The sequence below is a fragment of the Stegodyphus dumicola genome, chromosome 2 (genome assembly GCF_044657685.1).
Source record: "Stegodyphus dumicola isolate Sdum_Otavi_A_Nest chromosome 2, ASM4465768v1".
NCBI lineage: Eukaryota > Metazoa > Arthropoda > Arachnida > Araneae > Eresidae > Stegodyphus > Stegodyphus dumicola.
Window position 1 is genome coordinate 248278266 of NC_140769.1, and position 21324 is coordinate 248299589.

General features: G+C 29.9%; 1 protein-coding gene across 3 annotated transcripts in view; it reads left to right on the plus strand.

The window, feature by feature from the left end:
* The first annotated feature begins 5564 nt into the window (after positions 1 to 5564).
* Gclc (glutamate--cysteine ligase) overlaps positions 5565 to 21324 on the plus strand; it is a 59253-nt gene continuing 43493 nt past the window's right edge. The window contains exons 1-4 of one of the 3 annotated variants that reach the window (XM_035367395.2): positions 5565 to 5663; positions 11627 to 11736; positions 16142 to 16261; positions 17760 to 17825. In XM_035367395.2, coding sequence (XP_035223286.1) covers positions 5646 to 5663; positions 11627 to 11736; positions 16142 to 16261; positions 17760 to 17825 — 314 coding nt within the window. In that variant the 5' untranslated portion in view covers positions 5565 to 5645. Of the gene's footprint in view, positions 5764 to 11626; positions 11781 to 16141; positions 16262 to 17759; positions 17826 to 21324 lie in introns of those variants that run through there. The other 2 variants (XM_035367394.2, XM_085811989.1) reach the window with 2 other exon arrangements.

A 21324-nucleotide genomic window follows, 5' to 3' on the forward strand; every position in this document is an offset into this window, starting at 1 on the left:
CCGAAAGAGCGCGTTCCCGCTATTAATCACCGGAAAATTCTCGATGTGTTAACATTTAATCACTTTTTATTAGTGATATAAAGTATACAGCTGAATGCGTATTTTCAACGGTAGCAATTGATTTGGAAGGAATTCGCAAAAATTTTGAATCCTTCAATATTTCTACAAAGTTCCTGTTCGTCTTTCGAAATAATACGCTCAGGAGTATTAAAGTCAACTGCTTTATATTGTAAAAAATCTGCACTAAAATTTAATATTTTTTAAACCCAAGTTTCTCAAGAAAATATCTAAAACTCAATAAGAAAAGTAAGTGAAAAGTAAGTAACGTTTCCGGCTATGAATCCGTATCTTTGCTTCAGTGTATTATGAAACTCTCTTTAATTTGTATTAGAAAAGCTTCGCTATCAGTATCCTCGAATGGATAAGGCGACGTTCCCACTTACTTGACTATTTTTAAGATCTTGTTTGGTCTAATATGTTGTGCTATGGGGGAAAAACCTAGCAAACTTGACATCTCAAAACGGATATCCGTTTATATCAACGTAAATTTATCTTCTTTCTATCTAAATCTCTTTTTGCCAATATTTTCTAAGGATTTCTGTAACTATCAGAATAAAGAAGTTTTTCCTCAAACGAAAGAACTTCTTTCTCAAATAGTACCTCACGAATCTCGAAAATTTCAGTATTAGCATACTAACAAGAAGTAATGAAAAGAAAAATTCACCTCACTGTAATTATTTCTGCAATTTACATTTATAGTTCTTTAAGTTTTCTTGTTTCGAGTTTACTTCATATGTAATTTACATATAATATACTATGTTCTTACATATAATTTTATAAAGAAGAAAAGCACGGAAAATATTTATTCATTATTTTTAGCAGATTTTGCTGAATTAACATTTAAGGCATAGTAAAATCGCTCCCTGGTAAATGCTTCATATATTCTTTTGTCAAAACAGTCGTTCTTAGTTTATTCTTATTCATTGCATACGCTCTGTCAATTACTGTAGCGAGCAAAGTAGACACAATATAGCTTTAATTAATAAACCGTATATTCCGGCGTATAAAGCGCATCGGTGTATAACAGACACCTATAATTTCAAACTACATTTTTTCAATTTTTAGGTATATTCGCCCTATAACGTGTACCTTTTTCTTCAAGAAAGGATCCAAGAGATACATGTGTGATGCTCTTGTCTTTTAAAGTCATTCATTCGAAGATCTTTTCCAGACTTTGGAACGATGACATACTGAATTAAAAATGATAAGCTGAACAGTATGTGAATGGGGGTATAGAGATATATAATTCTGCAAAGGGGGTGGGTGGTATTCAATGTAAGTGTGCACAAGAATGTTATTCTAGGATTTCGAGAAAAGAGAAACCAGATTTCTTATAAGAACTGATCCTAGTGAGTTCGAGAAATTAGGAGTCAAACGTTTTATCTGAATGAATAATTATATGCTTTACGTAACGGAAATTATTCGATAATTAAAAATTACCCGATAATAAAAATTTTTAAGTTCGTAAGTTCTGTCATTTCTTTTAAGAATAAGGTTAAGGAACGGGCGACGTGGGTACTATTTACTCTACCATACGGTTAATTAGAATAGCACCACGTCCACCATGATCTAGAGAACCCTTAAGACAACACTAATTCAAATACGTGAGTACATTATTGAAAATGAATGATTGATTACAAACAATTGTGGTATACCTTGGCAGTAAAATTGTTGCATTTGTGTAAATAACAAGTTACGATACATTTAACATAGTACAATGTAAATACGAAGTCATATATGTTATTGCATAAGACTTCTAACAAGTGATATATCATTATACGTAATACATTACACAGCGCGAGGATAAACTCCTGAGGAGAAGTCAAACATATAACTATAGAGAGATTATAATATGATAAAAATACGGTACAGTATGATAAAAATCCAGTAAAGGATGACAAAAATACAGTAGTTTACAGCAGATTACAATAATGATGAATACATAGGTATAGACTAATAAGTTTGCAGTAAATTACATTGAAAATATTATGCCAGTTAAAAATAAATGAACTTATGATATGATAAAGTTTAGAATAACTTAAATACATAGATGTTTAAATTCATAGACTAAAATAGATGTACATATGACATGATACAGTTTAAAATAGTTTAAAATGCACATTATAAATCCATTAATTAATGAATAAATGATGGATAGAAGCAATGCAAGGCGGTATATAAATACTATGTTGAATATAATTGCATATGTATTGATGATATTTTATTACAAAACATTTTAGACATTTGTATGAAATGTCTAATAAGTAATATTAATACAAAAGATGTAGTAAGACTGTATGATACAATAAGTAAATACATATAAGTATACTATAGAATATTATAACAGATTGTATATAGTAGGCAATGAAGTATAGTTGTGCAGAAGTCATATATGCCGATTCGTATGGAGCTTATATGCAGAATAAAGTTCTATGATGGTTGACATAAATCCAAGTATAAAAAAGAGAGCTTATCAATGAAACGCTTTAATGTGCGAATTAAGTGACGTAGCTTTATCAAGAATTTGGAAAAGGCTTGCCAAGAAAAAAACTAGTAAATAACAGTAACCATATCTGCATTCTCAGGTTTCCAGGTCTTTCCTTTATGCAGATTTTAAAACTCTTTTCATGTTATCATATCAAAGTACATCCATAAACATTTCTTTCTTTGTGATATCAGATCCTTTCGGTATCGTATCCAAGACATATCAGATCTTTTCGGTATCGTATCCAAGACATACTATATCACCCACAACAGCACTAAAGTGAGGGAACACGGGACTATGAGCTTCACAGGCAAATAACCATATTTATCATAAACTTGGTCTCCCACAAGAGATCCGGTAGAAGTCGCCATAATAAAATCTGATATTTGTATGCTCTTCTTTTCTTTATTTTTAAATGTATCATTTTTATATTCGGCCTATGACGCGAACCCGTGTATTCGTATCTTATTTTTTTGTATATTAAAAGTGCATGTTATACGCCGGAATATACGGTAATTAAATTCGGGAATATTTGTTCGCCTAAAGTACAAAACCCTTACTCCATAAAACCCTGAAAGCTCTCTTTTTTTTTCTACACTCTTCAATAAATGAAGTTCTCTGTTAAGGTCTCCATAACTATTTTCTTCATTAAAACATGGAGGAAAATTCCAAGCAAAAGCAAATGGGATTATAAGGTATAAACAATTTAATTTGTACATTTTACAATTTATCATTGCTGACATTTCAATGCATAACATAAATTTATTCATTTGAATTTGTCTGGTTATGTATTAAACGCAGGACAAGTATTTCACTAACTTCTATTCCTAGAATTTTACTCTCTCCTACAAGGAAGAATGAGGCTATCGGGAATTCGAGGCCGATGGCCATATGAGCCGTCTCGTCACCTGATATGGATAGTTTAAAAACGGATGAAATATTAATAACAATCGTAGGATTCATGAAGCGAAAAACAATACGGATATTAATAATTTGTCAATTTAAAAAAGCATTAGTCATACTGTTTAAAAATAAGAAAAAATTATGCAGTAACACTGTGATTCCAAAACGTTTTCAGTTGGCGACGCACTTATAGGTTTAGTATTTTGTCATGGCGCCCTAGTCGTGTTCAATGAAGTGTTGTACAAGGTTTGTGCTTTACAACCTGCTTACTACATAGTGTCATAGTTAATCACAACACTTCATTAAATATGACTGCTAGTGATACCAGTGACCAGGCACAGAAATGAAAACAACCACAATCTGAGGATCATATAGGTATATATTGAACCGATATACAAGAATATTATATTATTATCATTAAAGAAAAATAGGAAAAAAATCAATGGGATGGGAGAGCTTGCTGATCTCCACAAAGTTTTTCAAAGCGATGGATAAGACGACATTGCCACTTTCATTTCTTGCTCTACGTTGATCTTTGAACGGTATTTGCTCATTGTTAGAGCTACAGCTGAAAATCCGGTTTCGCATAAATATGATGCTGCAAAAGGATTGAAAATCCTTAAAACTTTTGAACTTAGAGTTGGAAATTCATTTTTGATGATTCTCCAAAACTCTACCAAATCGGAACAATCGCGGAACTTTACATGTTCAGAAAAAATATATATATGTAATTATTTACAATCTTCAGTGTAGAAAATACATTTCTAATAAATAACGAATAACTTTAAGAAATACAAATACTATTATGCTTACAAATTTATTGTTTTATTTTTTAAAAGTAGAAATTCTTCAAATATTAATGCATTGAAAGATATCTTTTGGAAATTTGATAATGTATCGTTCTTTTCTCTTCACATTTTCGTGCATTTATTCATTTAATAAAATTAACATAAAAACTATTGCATTATTTTGCATATTGGAGAGCTTAAGAAAGCGCGTGCTAAGGGGGAGCTTATTCTTCTATCCAAAGAGAAAGTAATATGAGCTATAAGTCGCAGAGGAAGAGATTTGGTCAGTTTGGCAATGTCTTTTCGACAGCATTCAAATAAGATGAAGATAAGTTGCGCACTTCTTATAATATTGCTTTGCTTATTGGAAGGCCAAAGAAACCGCGTGCTAGTGGCAGAGATTTATTCTTCTACCCTAAAAGGAGGTATTGCGGAATATGCTATATAAATCATAGAGAGAGAGAGATTTGCGCACATTGGCAAATCTCTTTTCGATAGAATGCAATAAGATGACGATAGGTTGTTATTATAAGATACAGATTGTTATTATATAACAGGTTAATTAATATTATAATTACAGGTTAATTAATTTTATAATATACAGATTGTTATATATATACAGATCTATATATTAATATAGATTGTTATTATAATTATGTTAGGTTACTTCTTATAATATTGCTTTCCTTATTGGAAGGCCAAGGAAACCACGTGCTTTTGATTGGGGGGGGGCTTATTCTTCTACCCAGAAAGAAGATATTGCGGGTTTTGTCTGATAATTCATCAACCGAGATCCTGAAAAATTATCGTACAGAACATGGGGTTTTCCCACATGGGAAAAATCACTGAAATCAACCATGCAGCAAGCCTGGAATCGAGCCCATTCGATCTACCAGTAGTCAGTGGTCTTAACCACTCGGCAATTGGTCGAACCTCAGGCCAAGATAACATTAATGAATTTTACTATAATCCAATAACTCTCAGTTAATCCTTCTTCTCTGCCACTCCCATAAGTGTGCCACCAAGACGGACTGGCCTCTAAAAAGCCGACAGACCGCAGGATGCCTTTTAACGAAATGCTCACTCTATGTTTGAGTTAAAACTCACTGCTATTTTATGAATGAGAAACGCTACACGAAAACGCTTTTCATATTCTTCTAAGCTCACTTTCTGTATAAGCCCAATTATTTACCAGTAAAATATAGTTTAAGTTCTGAACAGTAGTTAGTAAGAAAAAGGTAACAGCGGTGCAAGACATTTTTTTATTTTGATAGTTGGCAGCAATGAAAACGGAAGTACCGTCTGCTTCCGCATGCAGGAGAATTTCTTCGGTTGCTCTGTGTTTTTGCGATTAGTGTTTGTGTGCGGTACGGAGCGATGGGTTTGTTATCCGAAGGTTCTCCGCTCACATGGGAAGAAACAAAAAAGTATGCTAACTATGTGAGAGAACATGGTGTTATACAATTTATAAAAATATATCATCGCTTAAAGGATAGACAGAACGACTGTTTAAAATGGGGTGATGAGGTAAATTATATATATATATATATATATATATATATATATTTTCTTTTTTTTCCGCAAATGACCGGCTAATATTTCATATGAAATGTTAATGTAATCAAAACGTTTTAGTTGCGTATCTTGAAAACTGTGTTTAAATATCATTTTTAAAATCAGCAATATGCACTTCGTTAGTCTACGCAACAATAAAACATATCGTAGTATTTATAGAGGGCTTAGTTGCTTTAGTGTAGAAATTTATTATGCTTTATTTTTTAAAAGTAAGTTCTTCAAATATTAATGCATTGAAAGATATCTTTTAAAAGTTTGATTGAAATTGTATTGTTCTTTTCCCTTCACTTTTTCACGCATTTATTTATTTGTATTTTATTTAAAACTCATTATTTAAAATTATTTTTCTTCCATTATTGTGGAAAGCGATAACATCGAAAGTTTAGTGGGAAAATTTTCCATGTGAAAGTAAAAGTCGTAATTATATCTACTAGTTATCCTAAAATCCGTCCAAGTGAATAAGACTGTGGTAGCTGTATTCTTACTTATGTCTTGAGTCTATTTTGAAATTAAATTATGATTGCATGTATTTATCATTTCCAATAACAAATATAACATAAATAGAGGTAAAAATTAAATGAAATTCTGTAGTAAATAAATACTGGTGTTGCATAACTTCTGTTGTTTGATATAAAATTCAGTACAGCATAACAAAAATCAAACATTATCAAATCAGATTTTTTTCACCAGATCTTCATACTAAGAAAATAACTAATTATAACTTCAGATAAGTGCTGAATGTACCTCTATGGGAAAATTCCTGAACATTAAAAATGTGATGTGTGTATAGACATAAATATACTCTTTAATTAAGCAGTTTAATCACTTTATCAGGTCCATGTTTTCGAAAAACTAGAAATCCCTCCTCTTTTTTTTTTTAAATGGATTGTTATTCTTCTTTGTGGCAGATTTACAAAAAAATATGTGCAAAGGTTGTTTCAAAATGGTAATATAAAATGCCATTTTAAACTGAACATTAAAATTTACTCCTTTTATCTAATTTTTATCATCCAAACATTTAAAAAAATTTTATTCATTAGAAAAAAAGTTACATCATTAGAAAAATTTTATCTTCTGTTTTTTTAAGATAAATCAAAATTACTGATTAAAATAAATTATATTAATTTTAGATTTTTTCTCAGTAATATATTGAAATTTTAATACTGAACTTATTTCTTAATTGTTATTATGATTTTTATATTTGTGAATGCATTAATTATTTTTTTTACTTAAAAAATTCAGTCTTATTCAATTTTATATTATAATTGGATAATATTAAAATTGCTATGAAAATGTCCTGTTGGGAAATTTTGTTGTTGAAAGCACAAAATATGTTTTGTTTGTTTATATATGTGTGTTTAGTATAATGTGCCTGTACTTCTCAACTTTAATAAATATTTAACGATGTTTAATTTTCAGAAGCTTTATTTATTATTGAATGGATTAAGATGAGCTTTAATGTAACTTTTGTCATTTTGTAAATTTTAAATTTGAACTTATAAATGTAATTTTCTGAAGAAGTGTTTAAATACATTCTTTTACTGTAAATTTCATAAAACTGTTTTATATCATTTGGCTTGATGAATTTTTCCTCTTTTTATGATTTATTGAATTAAATCTTAAATAATTTCTGATAATTTTTAATGTTATGAATTTTTTTTTTTTTTTATTTTTTCAAAAAATATCACATACTTGGATATTGCAAGTAAGTCCGTAATCATAAAATGGCTACAGAAAAGCAAAGTTGTAGTTAATTTCAAACGTGATTCTTGGTGGCAGAATAGACTGGCTGAGAAATTTTCAAAGTTTTTTGGATGGCTAATGTAAATAAGAACCTTGTTTCTTATAGAAAGTTTTCCATGAAAGTGTCCTTCTATGCAGATAAACTTCAAGTAACATGTCAAGTATCAAACTCATAAATATGGTAAAGTTGATTACTCTTTCCAAAGAGATTTATTTTGTCATAGAAATACGCTTGAATTCATAATCTTCTATTATATCATAATGCGTACATACATACATTTCTAAATTTGGTTCTGATAACAAAAAAGTACCCAAAACAAGTTACAGTGGAATGTTTTAGTAATATCTGTATAGCCAAGCCAAACATGACCTCTTAGGTTTTGTACCAGGAAAATCCATTGTTATTACTACCACTCTACTGACAGGTAGGAGAAGGAATGGAATATAAAATGTGCACTGCTTCGCACATTTCTCAAAATCACCAACCATGAAAATAACAAGAATTGCACAAACTCGGTATCCATGTACACATCGACCTATTTTCACTTAAAAAAACATCTGATAATTGCAAACTTGGCATTGCACACTCCCTAGACATTAGCCATGTACACATCAATATGTGCCATAACCAAAACCGTTCGTGCTAAGGCTGTCGGCTCTGCTAGGTTTCAACCTGTTATTTTATTTTTTTAAACAAAAGTAAATCAAATAAACACTGTAGTCATAATGCTAATAAATTTCAAAATGCAAAACTTTTAAAATTGTTTTTCGTACAAAAATGACAAATAAATCTGTAACATTCAGTCGGCATTACTCTTTTTAAGCTTTTTTTAAAATAAATATCTATAATACTTTTTTTTTGTTTCTGTCATTACTATATCTAATGGAAAATGCAGACTGTACAGTGCATATTATTTGAAATGTGGTTTCATTTAATATGCTTTAAATAATAGTTGCCAATGTGTGTAATAGCTTAAATATTTTTTTTTCCGAATGAAGCTGTGGAACCTTTCAGATTCCAAGAATATCTATCAAAAATCCATCTAGACAAAAAGGACAGAGATTTGCCTTGTTTTCAAACACTCAAGAGATTTGTAATATATCCCACATTAGTAAATCTCCTTTTGAAAGTTTCCAAACAGGATGATGATGGGTAGTGTCCTTCTTATAATACTGATTTATCTTTTTCTTCTTATATTTCTTTAGGGAAATCCCATACTATTGGGGAAAAATGGTTTTATGAGCTGTAAAGAAAGTATTTTGATTTATGCTACATAAATCATCCATTGATGATATGAAAAAATTTCATTTGAGTGATGGCAAAGTCTATCATCCTCCCCCCAACTCCAAAACACTTAATAAGTGATTCGAACCTTTGAAAACTCTTTATGTAACTTTTTAAAAATTTTCATTTTTCTATAGGACTTGATGAATCAACTTTGCCAGAAAATGAAGCCTTCACTTATGTGCATTTCATAAGGTATCAAGAAATCTGCCTAGCATTATTATTTGCCTGAGCTTTATAAATCAGTAATGAAGGGGAATCATTATTTTTCGTGTTATGAAAGCCTTTGTTTCAACAAGTAAAAATTTCTCTGAATAAAGAAAAAAGAAAAAAAGAAAAAACACTTGTTACAGACAGAGTATTATAGCAGTAATTGGGCACATATAAAAGCAGGAGTTCCAAATATATTGGCTATACACTGTGTTATTTATCATCAGCATATAATAGCAAAACATCTGAGTTTATGCTTATGTACCTGGTTTCATCTCATCATCAGAACAACAAATAAATTCATTGTACTGCTAATTTGTTTAGGCAACTCTGTCATGAAACGTATGATTTCAGTGACTTGCTTCATACTATCAGAGTACTTGATACTACTATGTTCATTGACTATCAAAGGGAACCAAGTCATTTTTCCAAACTTTTTAATTCGCTGTTAGAGATTTCAAAAGATGCTGTTTTACAAGCAGAATTCATAAACATATAGCTTATCTGACAGATATTATTTTTTAAATTCAATGAATGGTGGTGATAATATGCGTCCAATAAAAGCAAAAGTGTAATTTCTACATTTTCAGCAAAACTTCATTTCTATAGAAGAAACCTGGAACAAGTAGAATTTGGTTATATTGGTTGGTTGGTAACGGAGGACGGGGACGCCTGATGTCTAACAGAGGTAAACAGGCATGTGTCCCGCGCCCTCCACTAACCAGGAACAACTCCCTGGGGCCTCAAGAGGCCGCCTCGGGAGCTTTTTAGGATGTTAACAAGATCATTTACATGGCCATACAAGGGCAGATTGCATTCGTTTTACCGTTTTGACATTTGTTGTTGCAATTTGCTATGGTAATTTTGCACATTCACAATAAAATTCTAATAAAATACAAATTAAATATACAGATACAAAAATACAGTTACAAAATAATAGGATCAAAATACACGCTCATAGGGAAAAAAAATAAATAAATAAATAAATAAATAAAAATAAAAATAAAAAAAAATAGTATTATGCATATACAGAAGAGGAAATGTTAAATACATTTGATTGTGCATTATTTGAAAGGTGTCTGTAATAGGGACTTATGTAAATTTTAGGAGTAGTCTTATGTGTCTGAGAATGTGGAACTGCATGCTGACTTAGTTAGTGTATCATGTCTTGAGAGTTTTGGTTAATGAGGAGAGCACAAATCTTGGCCCATTCTCTTGAGCTTGTTAACAACTTTGCAAATTGTATTTACTGCCGGTTTGTGCTTTATAAGGAAGCGGTGATAAGCTTCACTATTGTTGATAGGAAGAGGGAGGTGATTTCCTGCTGTCAGATGGCATTCAAAAACATAGTGGGTCAGTGTCACTTGAGCTAGAGGGAAAAAATGCCAGACACACTTTAATATAAGCAACATATGGAAATTTTGGAACTGGCCTTCAGATGTTTTAAAAATGGTTGTACTTGATTGGATTTTGGACCCATTCTCCAAAAATCACGTATTAAATTCAATTCATCTCTTTACATTTTATCAAATTTAATTATTTAATTACTTTAAGCATTAATTACTTATATTAATGATTTTATTAGTCATTTTATTTATTCTTTTTTCTCTCTCCTGACGGTCTTCCATAGGGCTTCGGCACTTCTAATATTAGAAATTAAGCCATGAGGACATCTGTCCCTAGATGCAGCATCCAGGCAACACCTAATTGATATTTCAAAATTTTAGAATGAAATCTTTTGCACCCTTGGAAAACATAAAGGGGCACGAAAGCATCATTGTGGAAAAAAAATTAGGCAAATTGAACTAGTCTGAGCAAGTATTTAAAAGATGGTACCAAAGATCATAACAGGTGTAACAGAATGTGTCTTCTAATCTGTCTGTAAGCAGATCAAAACAGAATGGAAAATGTAAAACTTTTGAACTTTTATATGCTTTTTATCATATGAACTTGCAGTACATGCACTTATGATGCAAACATTTATAATACCGGGAGCCATTATGTTTTGCATCAAAATAAACTAAAAGGTAATTGAGAAATTCTGTTTATGCTATAATGAGGAAACTAAAGTAAAAGAGAGCAAAAAGGTTAAAAAATTAACAAAGTAGTCAAATTGAAAAGTAAGAGTTTGGTTTTAAAGCTTCGAGGGCTATTTGCCTAAGGGAAAGAATGCCTTCATGGAGGACTTTATAAGGGAAACTGGTTCACATACATGTTACACATGGAGGAAACCAAAAAAATGGCAATGCAGCATCTCCGTTCATGGGATTCGAACCTCAGGCCAAACTACCAGTGTTCAGCGACTATACCACACTGGACATCTGATGCCCTGAAGGTACTAGGATTATGTGTGCAGGTATAATAACAAGGCAGACGACAATTATTGGCAAGTAATTGCAAACCCAGGAAAAAGTACTTTAAAACCTAAGTATTAAATTTGCATTTTGGTGATAAAAAGTAGTTTTTAGATTTTGAAATATATATTTTTACTGCTTTTATATATGTATGTATCAACATATTTTTTCCTGCATTACCATTAGTATTTGTCATTTATGATTATATTTTGCTTGTTTTTAGGTTGAGTATATGGTAATCAAGTTTGATCATTCCAAGAAAACAGCTAAAGTATGTCTAAAAGCAGAAAGGTTATTGGCTGTTTTGCTGGAGAAAGAAAAAGAAAATCATGGGTGAGATTTATAGAAAGAAAAAAGAACTAGGGAAAAAAAATCAGGTATTTGCATATTAACTTTTACTGGGAACTTCAAATAGCACTAAGATAACTTTGCCAGCATTATGGGTGCCATAGACTTCATTTGATTATAGGTTACCTAGTGCTTCAATTCTTCCTCTTATTTCAGTAACTACCACTTATCAAATGTAAATACTCAGTAATATTTTATTAACCATATTTAACTCTTCACTAAATTACTCAATAATACTTTATCAACCATATTTAACTCTTCACTAAATTTTACAGTTGATAATTTCTTACAACTGTAAATAAACTATAGAGTTGTTTCAAGTCTATCTATCTTTAAATCAATCCATATTTTGATTTTTACTGCATATATGCATTTCTATATTTTGTGCTGCCATGCCATTTTCTTTTTTTCTAAAATGTAATTTTTAATTATGGGAAATAGAGCATTCTTGAAGTATTTAGTAAGATTGCACAATTCTGGAAAAAATTATAATTTCCATTTATATTATTTTGCAAATCCAGAGACTTAAAAAAAATAACAATGTGCAATACATTGAAGCTAAGAGAACAAGACTGATCTGATTTATAACAGACTAGAATTTATTGGCAAATTATTGTCATATATTGACACCAAATGAAGTTCCCAGTAGGAGCTAATACACAAGTACTAAAAACTGGGCCTGTGTCTTAAACAGTGCAGTATTTTGAATATATTTTAAATTAATGTAAAGATTTTTAAAATCTAGATTTTCTTAAAATGAAAGTTTTAACCCAGAAACTAGTATATCCCCCCCACTAGAAACGTGTACATTAATTATAGACAAATTTTATCTTACAATATAGTAAATACCTGAAAGAGAAAATTTCTGAAATAAATTTAGTATGTTTTTGAACTTAAAAAAAAAGGATGGGATTACTATACCATGAAAATTGTCATAAGCATTTATTTTAACAGTATTCTGTGTTCTTTTTACCTTCAACTGTATTTTTAAAATATTCAAGGGAAAAAAAAAAAAAGGCCTTTTGGAATTTCAATAAAATAAGGTACTAAGTATAATGAAACAGAAGAGTATTTTATTTAATTTTAGTGAGTTCGTCATATAAGCAAGCAGCATATTTTTAATTATTGAATAGTATGATGGCATTCCAAAATAAATCACTGTGAGAGAAATTATATTGAATATCAACTGTCTGTGTGTTAATTGGTGGATATAAAAAGTAATTTTTTTTAATTTTACTTTTATAAATTTAACACTCATATTTCAAATCATGTATCTTCTACATTTTATGTTTTGCTGAATGGCAACACACTGGTGCTTGGAAAATAAAAGTTTTTATTTCTAGGATGGCAATACATTAATTTTAACTTCCTGAGGTTATCACTTAAAAGTTCATTAATTTTGCACAAGTTATGAAATTTCAAAAAATAAAAAAAATTCAAAATCTGCATGTTAGGTGGAGGGTGATAGATACTCAAAATTTGGTGGCTCTAGATGCTGTCTCGTTTCTACACTCTAAGCAACAAAGATTATTGTAGATTCTTCATTGGTTAATTATAGAGATAATTATGTATTACTACTAGTTGTTAATCCATCAAATTTTGTTTTCTAGTTTCTATTACAATGTTGGCCTTACTTTATGTAATACTACACTGTTTTGATGCCAGTATTCACACTATTTTGATGCCAATAGCCATGTTGGAAGCATGTTACTTTTTTTATAATGGCCTGCGCTAGCCATATTTTTTAAGGTTTTGTCACTACTAAGGCCAGAAGTGGTGGTCAGTTTATTATGGAGGCACATAATAGGCAGCCACCATTGTCTCCTATAAGGGGACAGCTTATTTATATCCATGCCTTCTCTGGGATTCGAACCCTTACTCTTTAATGTCGCGATCAGCACCTGTAACCATTGTATGGTCTGGGCGGTACAACAATTTCATTATTACTGTTTTTCACATGTGATGAATTACATTAATTTTCAGTTTATAAGATTTTCTAGCATTTCTGACTTGCAATAAGTCAAGAAATCCTGGAGCCTTTTGTAAATTCACCATTGTAGACTGCAAGATTGTTTTGTATAACTGCAATTCAAAATTGCTATTTGCTTTGCCTGCAGTTGAGAGTAATTGACATTTTCCTTATAATGAAAATTTTAGTTCATTTCCATTTTCAAATGTTGCATTCGTAAAAACTTAATTAAAAAATCCACTTTCTGCTACATTCCTTTATTTCCTTTCCAGGCAATTAAATCCCATAGAGTATATATATATATATATATATATTAATCATTGAGTCAAATCATTGAGATGTTGGAAGAAGGTCAAAGTGTGATCAGAGAGTAACCCAATAATAACTCAAGATTTGTTTTTCAGAATGAAAGAGTCTCCTATCCCTCATACAGTACCACTATCCTCACAAGAGTATTTTTAGCTCGCTATTATTTAAGTGTCTCCATGCCACCAAGATATTATATTTTAACATGTAAAAATATCCATAGCACATGTATTTATGTTTGAAAACTAATATACTAAACCATATGTTTAAAGTGTGCTTCTCTGTGTATGTTGTAATCACATGTGAGAAACATTATTTCAAGCCAAATACTTGAAGTGAAATTTGTTGATTATAGTTTACTAGAGGGTAAAAATAAAGTACAGTCAAAAGTCTTTAATCCGGACGTCCATAATCTGGAATGATCTATAATGCGAACCTCAAAGCTACAAACTTTCTGTGCATGCGTATATGCATTTACACATGCGCATAATACCTTTACGCATGTGCATTTAATGTATAATGGATGGTATAAGCTAAGCTAAAATTATCTAATTATCTATTTCAGTTAATGGTGCATATTGCGTTGTTTCTTAAACTTCAAATTGGATCCGGCTTATTATTTTTTGCAGACTGTTAGAGCAATTTTATAAAAAGTAAGCTTGAACTTTCGATTATGTTAAAAAGAGTTTCCGATTCTGGAGCTGCCAAAGAATCTACAAAGCGAAAGCATGTTTCGATGTCCATTAAACAAAAAGTGGAATTGCTGCAAAAAATGGATAAAGGCATGAAGAAAGTGACAGAGAGGTGATTTGTTTCTCTCAGCATTCCGAAATCTGTTTATCGATTTCACGCTGCTCTGCAGGGGGGGGGGGACATCACAACGTGCAGTGAACTTAAAGTTGATCTGTCAGCACTATCCTCATCATCTTTATTTGGCTTATAATTCCTCACTAAATGTAGTGTTTCATCTCAATGTACTCTGATATAATTTAAATCAAATTCCTCATCATTATAAATATCACGAATACACATCAAATAGTTTTCTGGTTGCAATTTTCTAATTTCAACTATGCGTAATGTATGCTTTACGCATGAGCGTTGAAAGAAATGTTTAATAAAGTAAACAAACAAATATTCAGTTTTTTTTTTTTTTTTTTTTTTTTTTTTTTTTTTTTTTTTTTTAAATTTTGATACTTTAGATCATAATTCCTCTTTATTTTATAAATTACGGTTTCATATTTTTAATTTTATAATTTCTGCATGCCTTCTTATCAGATTTAAACTGATGATCTATAATCCGTAAAAACCGATAATCCAGAATCACCAAAGTCCCGATTGCCGAAGTCCGGATTGAAGACTTTTGACTGTAATTTGTTAACTAAAATTAAGAAGTTTTTATGATAATCATTAGTGTAATTTTGTTGAACAGTACACAGTTTTCTTCCATCTTGTGCCACATATTTTTTAAAAAAGTTATTTTTTTATTTACATTGATGAATATTTTTATGTCAGGAACAGTCTCTTCAAAAAATTAAAATACATTGAAAGGTGAATTATTCAAATTTTATCGATAGCTAACAAAAATATATTTGAAAAAGCAAAAATCAGGATAAAGAATAAATGTTATGGGAAAAAATAATAAACCTCAAAGCTTGTGAAATACATGTTCTTTTGTGCAATACTTATTCTTCATTGCAAATACAGAATGTATGAAAAATTTTGTTAAAAACATTTCATTATCATTGAAAGAAATGAACTAAATCTTTAGCAGATCAATCTAAACGTAAATATCATAAATGAATAATAATTGTAAAAATAATAAATGAATATAACTCATAAATGAATTTTTAAAAATCATAGTTAAAGTACCTTTTATATTTTTGCCTCAAGAAATTATTGCAACACTTTTGTTAATGCACTAAATTTATATAATATACTTAGTTTATATGTAGGTGATGTTTTGTTAGGGGCTTTTATTAATATGTGAAATTTTATTGTATGAATTCTGATTTAAATTAGATTGAAATTACTCAGTAGTACCGTACTGTAGACATGCACTAATTATGATCTAGCTGTGATAATTTTAAAAAATATTTTCATATTGTTTTAAAATAGTGATGTGAAAGCATTATGGCGCCCTGAATTTGGTGCATATATGATTGAAGGTACTCCTGGAAAGCCATATGGAGCTCTTTCATCGTGTTTCAATGTAGTTGAAGCAAATATGAGGGCTAGGTATGTATGCATAATGTTTTTTCGTTGTTCTGTTGTGTGTTAATTATAGAGAGGTGAATAAAGGATATAATATGGAATTCATGCCTACTGTATTTATTTCATGTTAAACATGCACAAAAATATGATTATATATATATATTAACAGATTATTATGTTTAATTACATACATTTTATGCCCATGCTTTATAGGTTATTCCTATGCTTTATAGTTTATAGGTCCAAGATTGATTGAATTCCTTTTCTCATTATAATAACTCAAAGATGTGTCAAGTAATTATTTCAACAGAAGCAGTAACATCAAAAAATAAACATCAGTTATTGTATTTCATATTTTATATGTAATTCTTTGAATTCATTTTTACATATTTATAACTAATTTTAGGTCTATTAAAAATATTGCTTCTTTCTGATATCTGCACTTCCCCCCCCCCCCACACACACACAAAGTATTCATAAAGAAATGCACCATGGGATTAAAATAGGTGAAACAGTCTGCTGTGTACATGGGGTGTGCCAGATTACACATGTACATGGGGTGCATGTGCTGTGAAAATGGGGTGCAAGTTCAGTGCCAGATTTGTGCAATTCTCTGATAATTTTTTTTAAGAGAAAACATTCTGCTGTGCACATAAATTAGAATATCAGCACTTGGAAAAAAAAAAGTAAGGATATTTCTTGAAAATGATAAATGGATTTTATGGATTATGTTTGAAAAGGTAAATAATAATAGTTAAAATGTTTTTATTATGGTTGTTTGTTGTTTTTTAATTTTATTGTTTTATTGTTCATTAATTGCTCTTTCTTAGTGTGCCATCATTTTCAAAGTGTCTGCTGCCTTTCACGTATTAGCTTGACAAAAAATTAGTCACCATTGTGTTGGTGGAGGAGGTTGCAGATAATCAGAAAGAAACAAAATGTCTAATAACGTTAAAATAAGAATGTGTATATTTTAATGTATTGATATTTGAAATGAGGTTTATTTAAAAAAGTGCATGACAGAAGAATCTTTAGTAGAAACACATTTGCAGTGTATTATCAGCATAATTATAATGATGTAAGTGCTTTCATTATAATATTTTAAAGGCGATAATTGGCAAAAGATTTGTTTAGTTAATGTAATCTATTAATTCTTATTTAAAAACTGCAAATTTAAAAATGTGTCTATTGGTTTTCATTACTGTAGCATTTCTTATTGGGTTCATGTTTTTGACAGTCACTTTATTGATGCAAGACATAGTATATCTTCATAGTAAGTGCAAGACGTAATATATCTCCGTAGTAAGTGCAAGATGTATTTTTGATTTAATTTGTTGAGATTGACAATTAGAAAGAAACAATCAGAACGAAAACAGAAATGAAGTAATCAAAGATAACAATTAATAGAATTTCTGCAAATGTTGTACATCTTGTATTAATCATTATATATGTATAAATTTATATAATAATCTAAACATTTCTGAATTTTATGTTGTGATAATTGTAAGTATTTGCTTTGCAGAAGGCTTGAAGTTACAGACTTGCTTGAGAGTGATGAAAGTTTGTTGTGTCTGACCAGCTTTCCTCGGTAAAGTAATTTCATTACTAAATATATTTTTCTCTTTCTAATTTTTTAGATTAAAATTCAGAATTATAAGTAGAAGAAATATATATATATTATGGAAGTTTTTACCAGTTATAGAAATTTAAAGGAAACTTTCATTTTGTAATTTTGATCTTTTCATATCTAATTAAGATTTTGTAAAAGTTTTGATTGCATATACAAATCTTGTCTTTAAAATCTTGATTGCTGCATTTGAGCATCCTTGGCAAAGAACGATAATAATATGATATTAGTTGTATGAGGCTTAGAAAACGGTAAGAAATAATTATAGAAATTTATTATATTTACATATCTTATCATGAATAGGTGTCTGAGAATGTAATAATTAATTTTTTTTAACATGTACATGTAACAGAATCCTATAACTGATAAAATAAAAATTTATATTATTTTCCTGACTTAATTAAACAGAATATAATTGAAATGTTAGAAAAGCATGATGGAGGGTAATTTTACCTTCAAGACATTGAAAAATGATTGATACTTGAAAGCTACTAATTAAACCTTTTATTTTTGAGTATATGAATCATGTTTATTATTTTACTTAATATGTATATATTTTATAAATGAGAAGTCAATGTATCTTGAAATTAAAATGCAAGGCAAAAGGGACATTTTAAAATTTTTTATTTATTGTTGAACTTTTTTTTAATATCCAATATTTTTATTTTTTAAATTTCAAGGAGTATTTTCATAGTTATTTGTCTTCCTTAGACTTTTGTCGTCCTTCATGTTTTTGATGAATGCTGTCATATTTATTTGACTAAACTTCTACTTATATGACTTTCTGAGAAGCTTATGGTAAAGCATTGATTATCATAATAAGTTTTTACCATTAACCTTCTTCATTACGTATTCCATTTACTTGATGAGGCAAAAAGCAAAATCAAATTCCTGAGCATTTTCTTCAGGCTTTTTTATAGCAAGATCATTTAAATTCTTTTTTCTGGTTATATTTCAGTAACAGACTGTATTATAAAATAAAAGCAAAATCTTCTACCAAAGTGCCAATGATATTTATATAATACAAAACATATTAATTCATAAGTAAATATTAATAGGTAAGGGTTATGAATGTTGAAAAATAATGTTATAGTAGCTATTACATAATTTTATTTGTATTTGATACAACTGATTGTTACTATATCTTTCATTCATTTCTTAGGTTTAATATAGTGTATGTCAGTGCATCACTCAAATTAATACAGATAATGCAAGATATGATTTACAAGTTTGAAGTTGCATTATGAAACAGATTAAATTTTTTTAAGAAAAGCTATACAAATTTTAACTAAATTGACTAATGGTGAGTAAAAATTGTCATAGTTGATTAAATAAAATACATACATTATAATAATTAAGAGGAAGCAAACATCTGAAAGCAGAGGGAAATACTTCCATAAATACAATGACATCACCATTTTTTTGTATTTAAAAAATAAATTTAATATAAAAATATAGAATTTATTACAAGGCAATCATTATTCCTGTTGGCCTGTTCAGAGTATGCTGTGGTTGTAAATGAATTGACACTAAAATTTAGGCATACTCTATTCAAAGGATATGGAAAAGGCTTCTTTAGGGAAGAAGTTAGAATAGTTAATAAATATCTCCAAGGAGCCTATTAAATAAATGAAGCAAATCTTGGAAAATATTTTAAGTATTTTATCATGACATTTGTAAGCATTATAAATGAAATAAGACAAAGAGATATGAAACAACGCAATGGGAGGAAAAAGATAATTCACATCATCAAATGTCCATGAATGATATAAAGAATCTGGTACTATTCCGTTTTGAGGGCCGTACATTGCAGCGAAAATATATGCGCAAAAGCGCCAAATCTAGCAAACGCGGCCATTTAACAACGTGCCAAATCTAGCATGCGCGCCGATTTCAGATTGCATAAGTTTATATAGTTCTATATTTCTTAAGACGCCATTGAAATACTAGTTTCATTTTTAAATCCTTTTTTGATATCCTATGGATTTAACAATTTGGGAATTGCCCATGATGAAAAGCCTGCGATAGAATTTTGGGTAAAGTGCAGAATCACTCACTGCTTGACGCATTTTTAAGAATTGCGCATACTCGGTATCCATGTACGCATCGACTTATTTTCACTTAAAAAAAATCCCAGAATTGCACAAAAATGGCACTGCACTCACCCTTGACTATACATCGACCTATTGTCACTTAAAAAGTAAAAGAAAATTAACAAAAATCTAATTGTTTTTACCCTTGTAAAAAGCGGCAAACAAATAAGTGGGTGATTCTGCACTTTACCAAGAATGTTTTCAAAGAAAAGGCATTATTCATTATAGAAAAGTATGTTTGAACAACCAACAAGATGAAATTATGCTTTAGCGATAACTCGGTAGCGAAATAACGATGCAGCCATCCATTCAGTTATGTTTAGCAATTTTTATATACTAAATTATAATAATGATCTGAATAGTTATTTACTCTTATGCTTCCGTTCAGTCATGTTTAGCCTTTTATATATAAATTATAATAATAAAAAGTATTATACGAAATTAACCTTTCATCTAAATTAAAACATCAATCTTTGTTATTTACTATTATACTTTTCTTGTGTTAGGGTTGCCGCAATTATTTTTGGTAACACTGGCGTCAACAATAGTTTGGCGATTTTTTACGGCCCTCAAAACCGAATAGTACCAAGAATCTTCTCAGTGAGTTCATCTTGAATCTGCACTAGCTGATAAACAGTATATTCAGCAACAGATTCCAAATGATCCTGTGTGAGCTTTACATCATCATAAGGGCCATATAATCTTTCAGTTCTCCCAAACCCTGCCGAGGTAAATAGAATTCTTTTTAAGTGACCTTACTGTGAGTAATCGCAGGGTTGAGATATGATGAACACGGTCATCAGGCAGTAAAAAATTAATGGCTAATGAGATGTTTATCTGAAAACCGGCATGCTAAAACTGTTCTTGAAGTGTCACTTCTGATTCTATTCATAATCTTGTAAATAATATAATAATAAGTGATTATTTTAATTTCTGGTTGCTTCATTTCTTTACTTTATTATTATAAAGTAAAATAAAGTAAGTATATATAAATTTTGTAGTCTGTTTGCTTGCTCATTACAACTATACAGTAACAACTGTAATTGTGATCCACTGTAAATAATTTAGTACTTGCATATTATGCCGTCATCAACCATGAAAGCTGCAGAACCCTAGTGCAACTATCAAAGTCAGGCAGAGATTCTGCCAAAGATGCACCAGTTGTTCCTGAGGAATTCTGAAGGAAATGACTCATCTTTATTTAATAAACAATCAGTATTCAACCAGCTTCTTTTTTTAGCTTAGTAAATTTCTGTTATTTTTTTAATGCTCTCCGACTTTATTGGAAGCTCTGTTTAGAACACTATGAGTACAAACTTCTGGCAGGTAATTGTTCCAATCCATTTCTGTTTTGTTGGCCATATTGA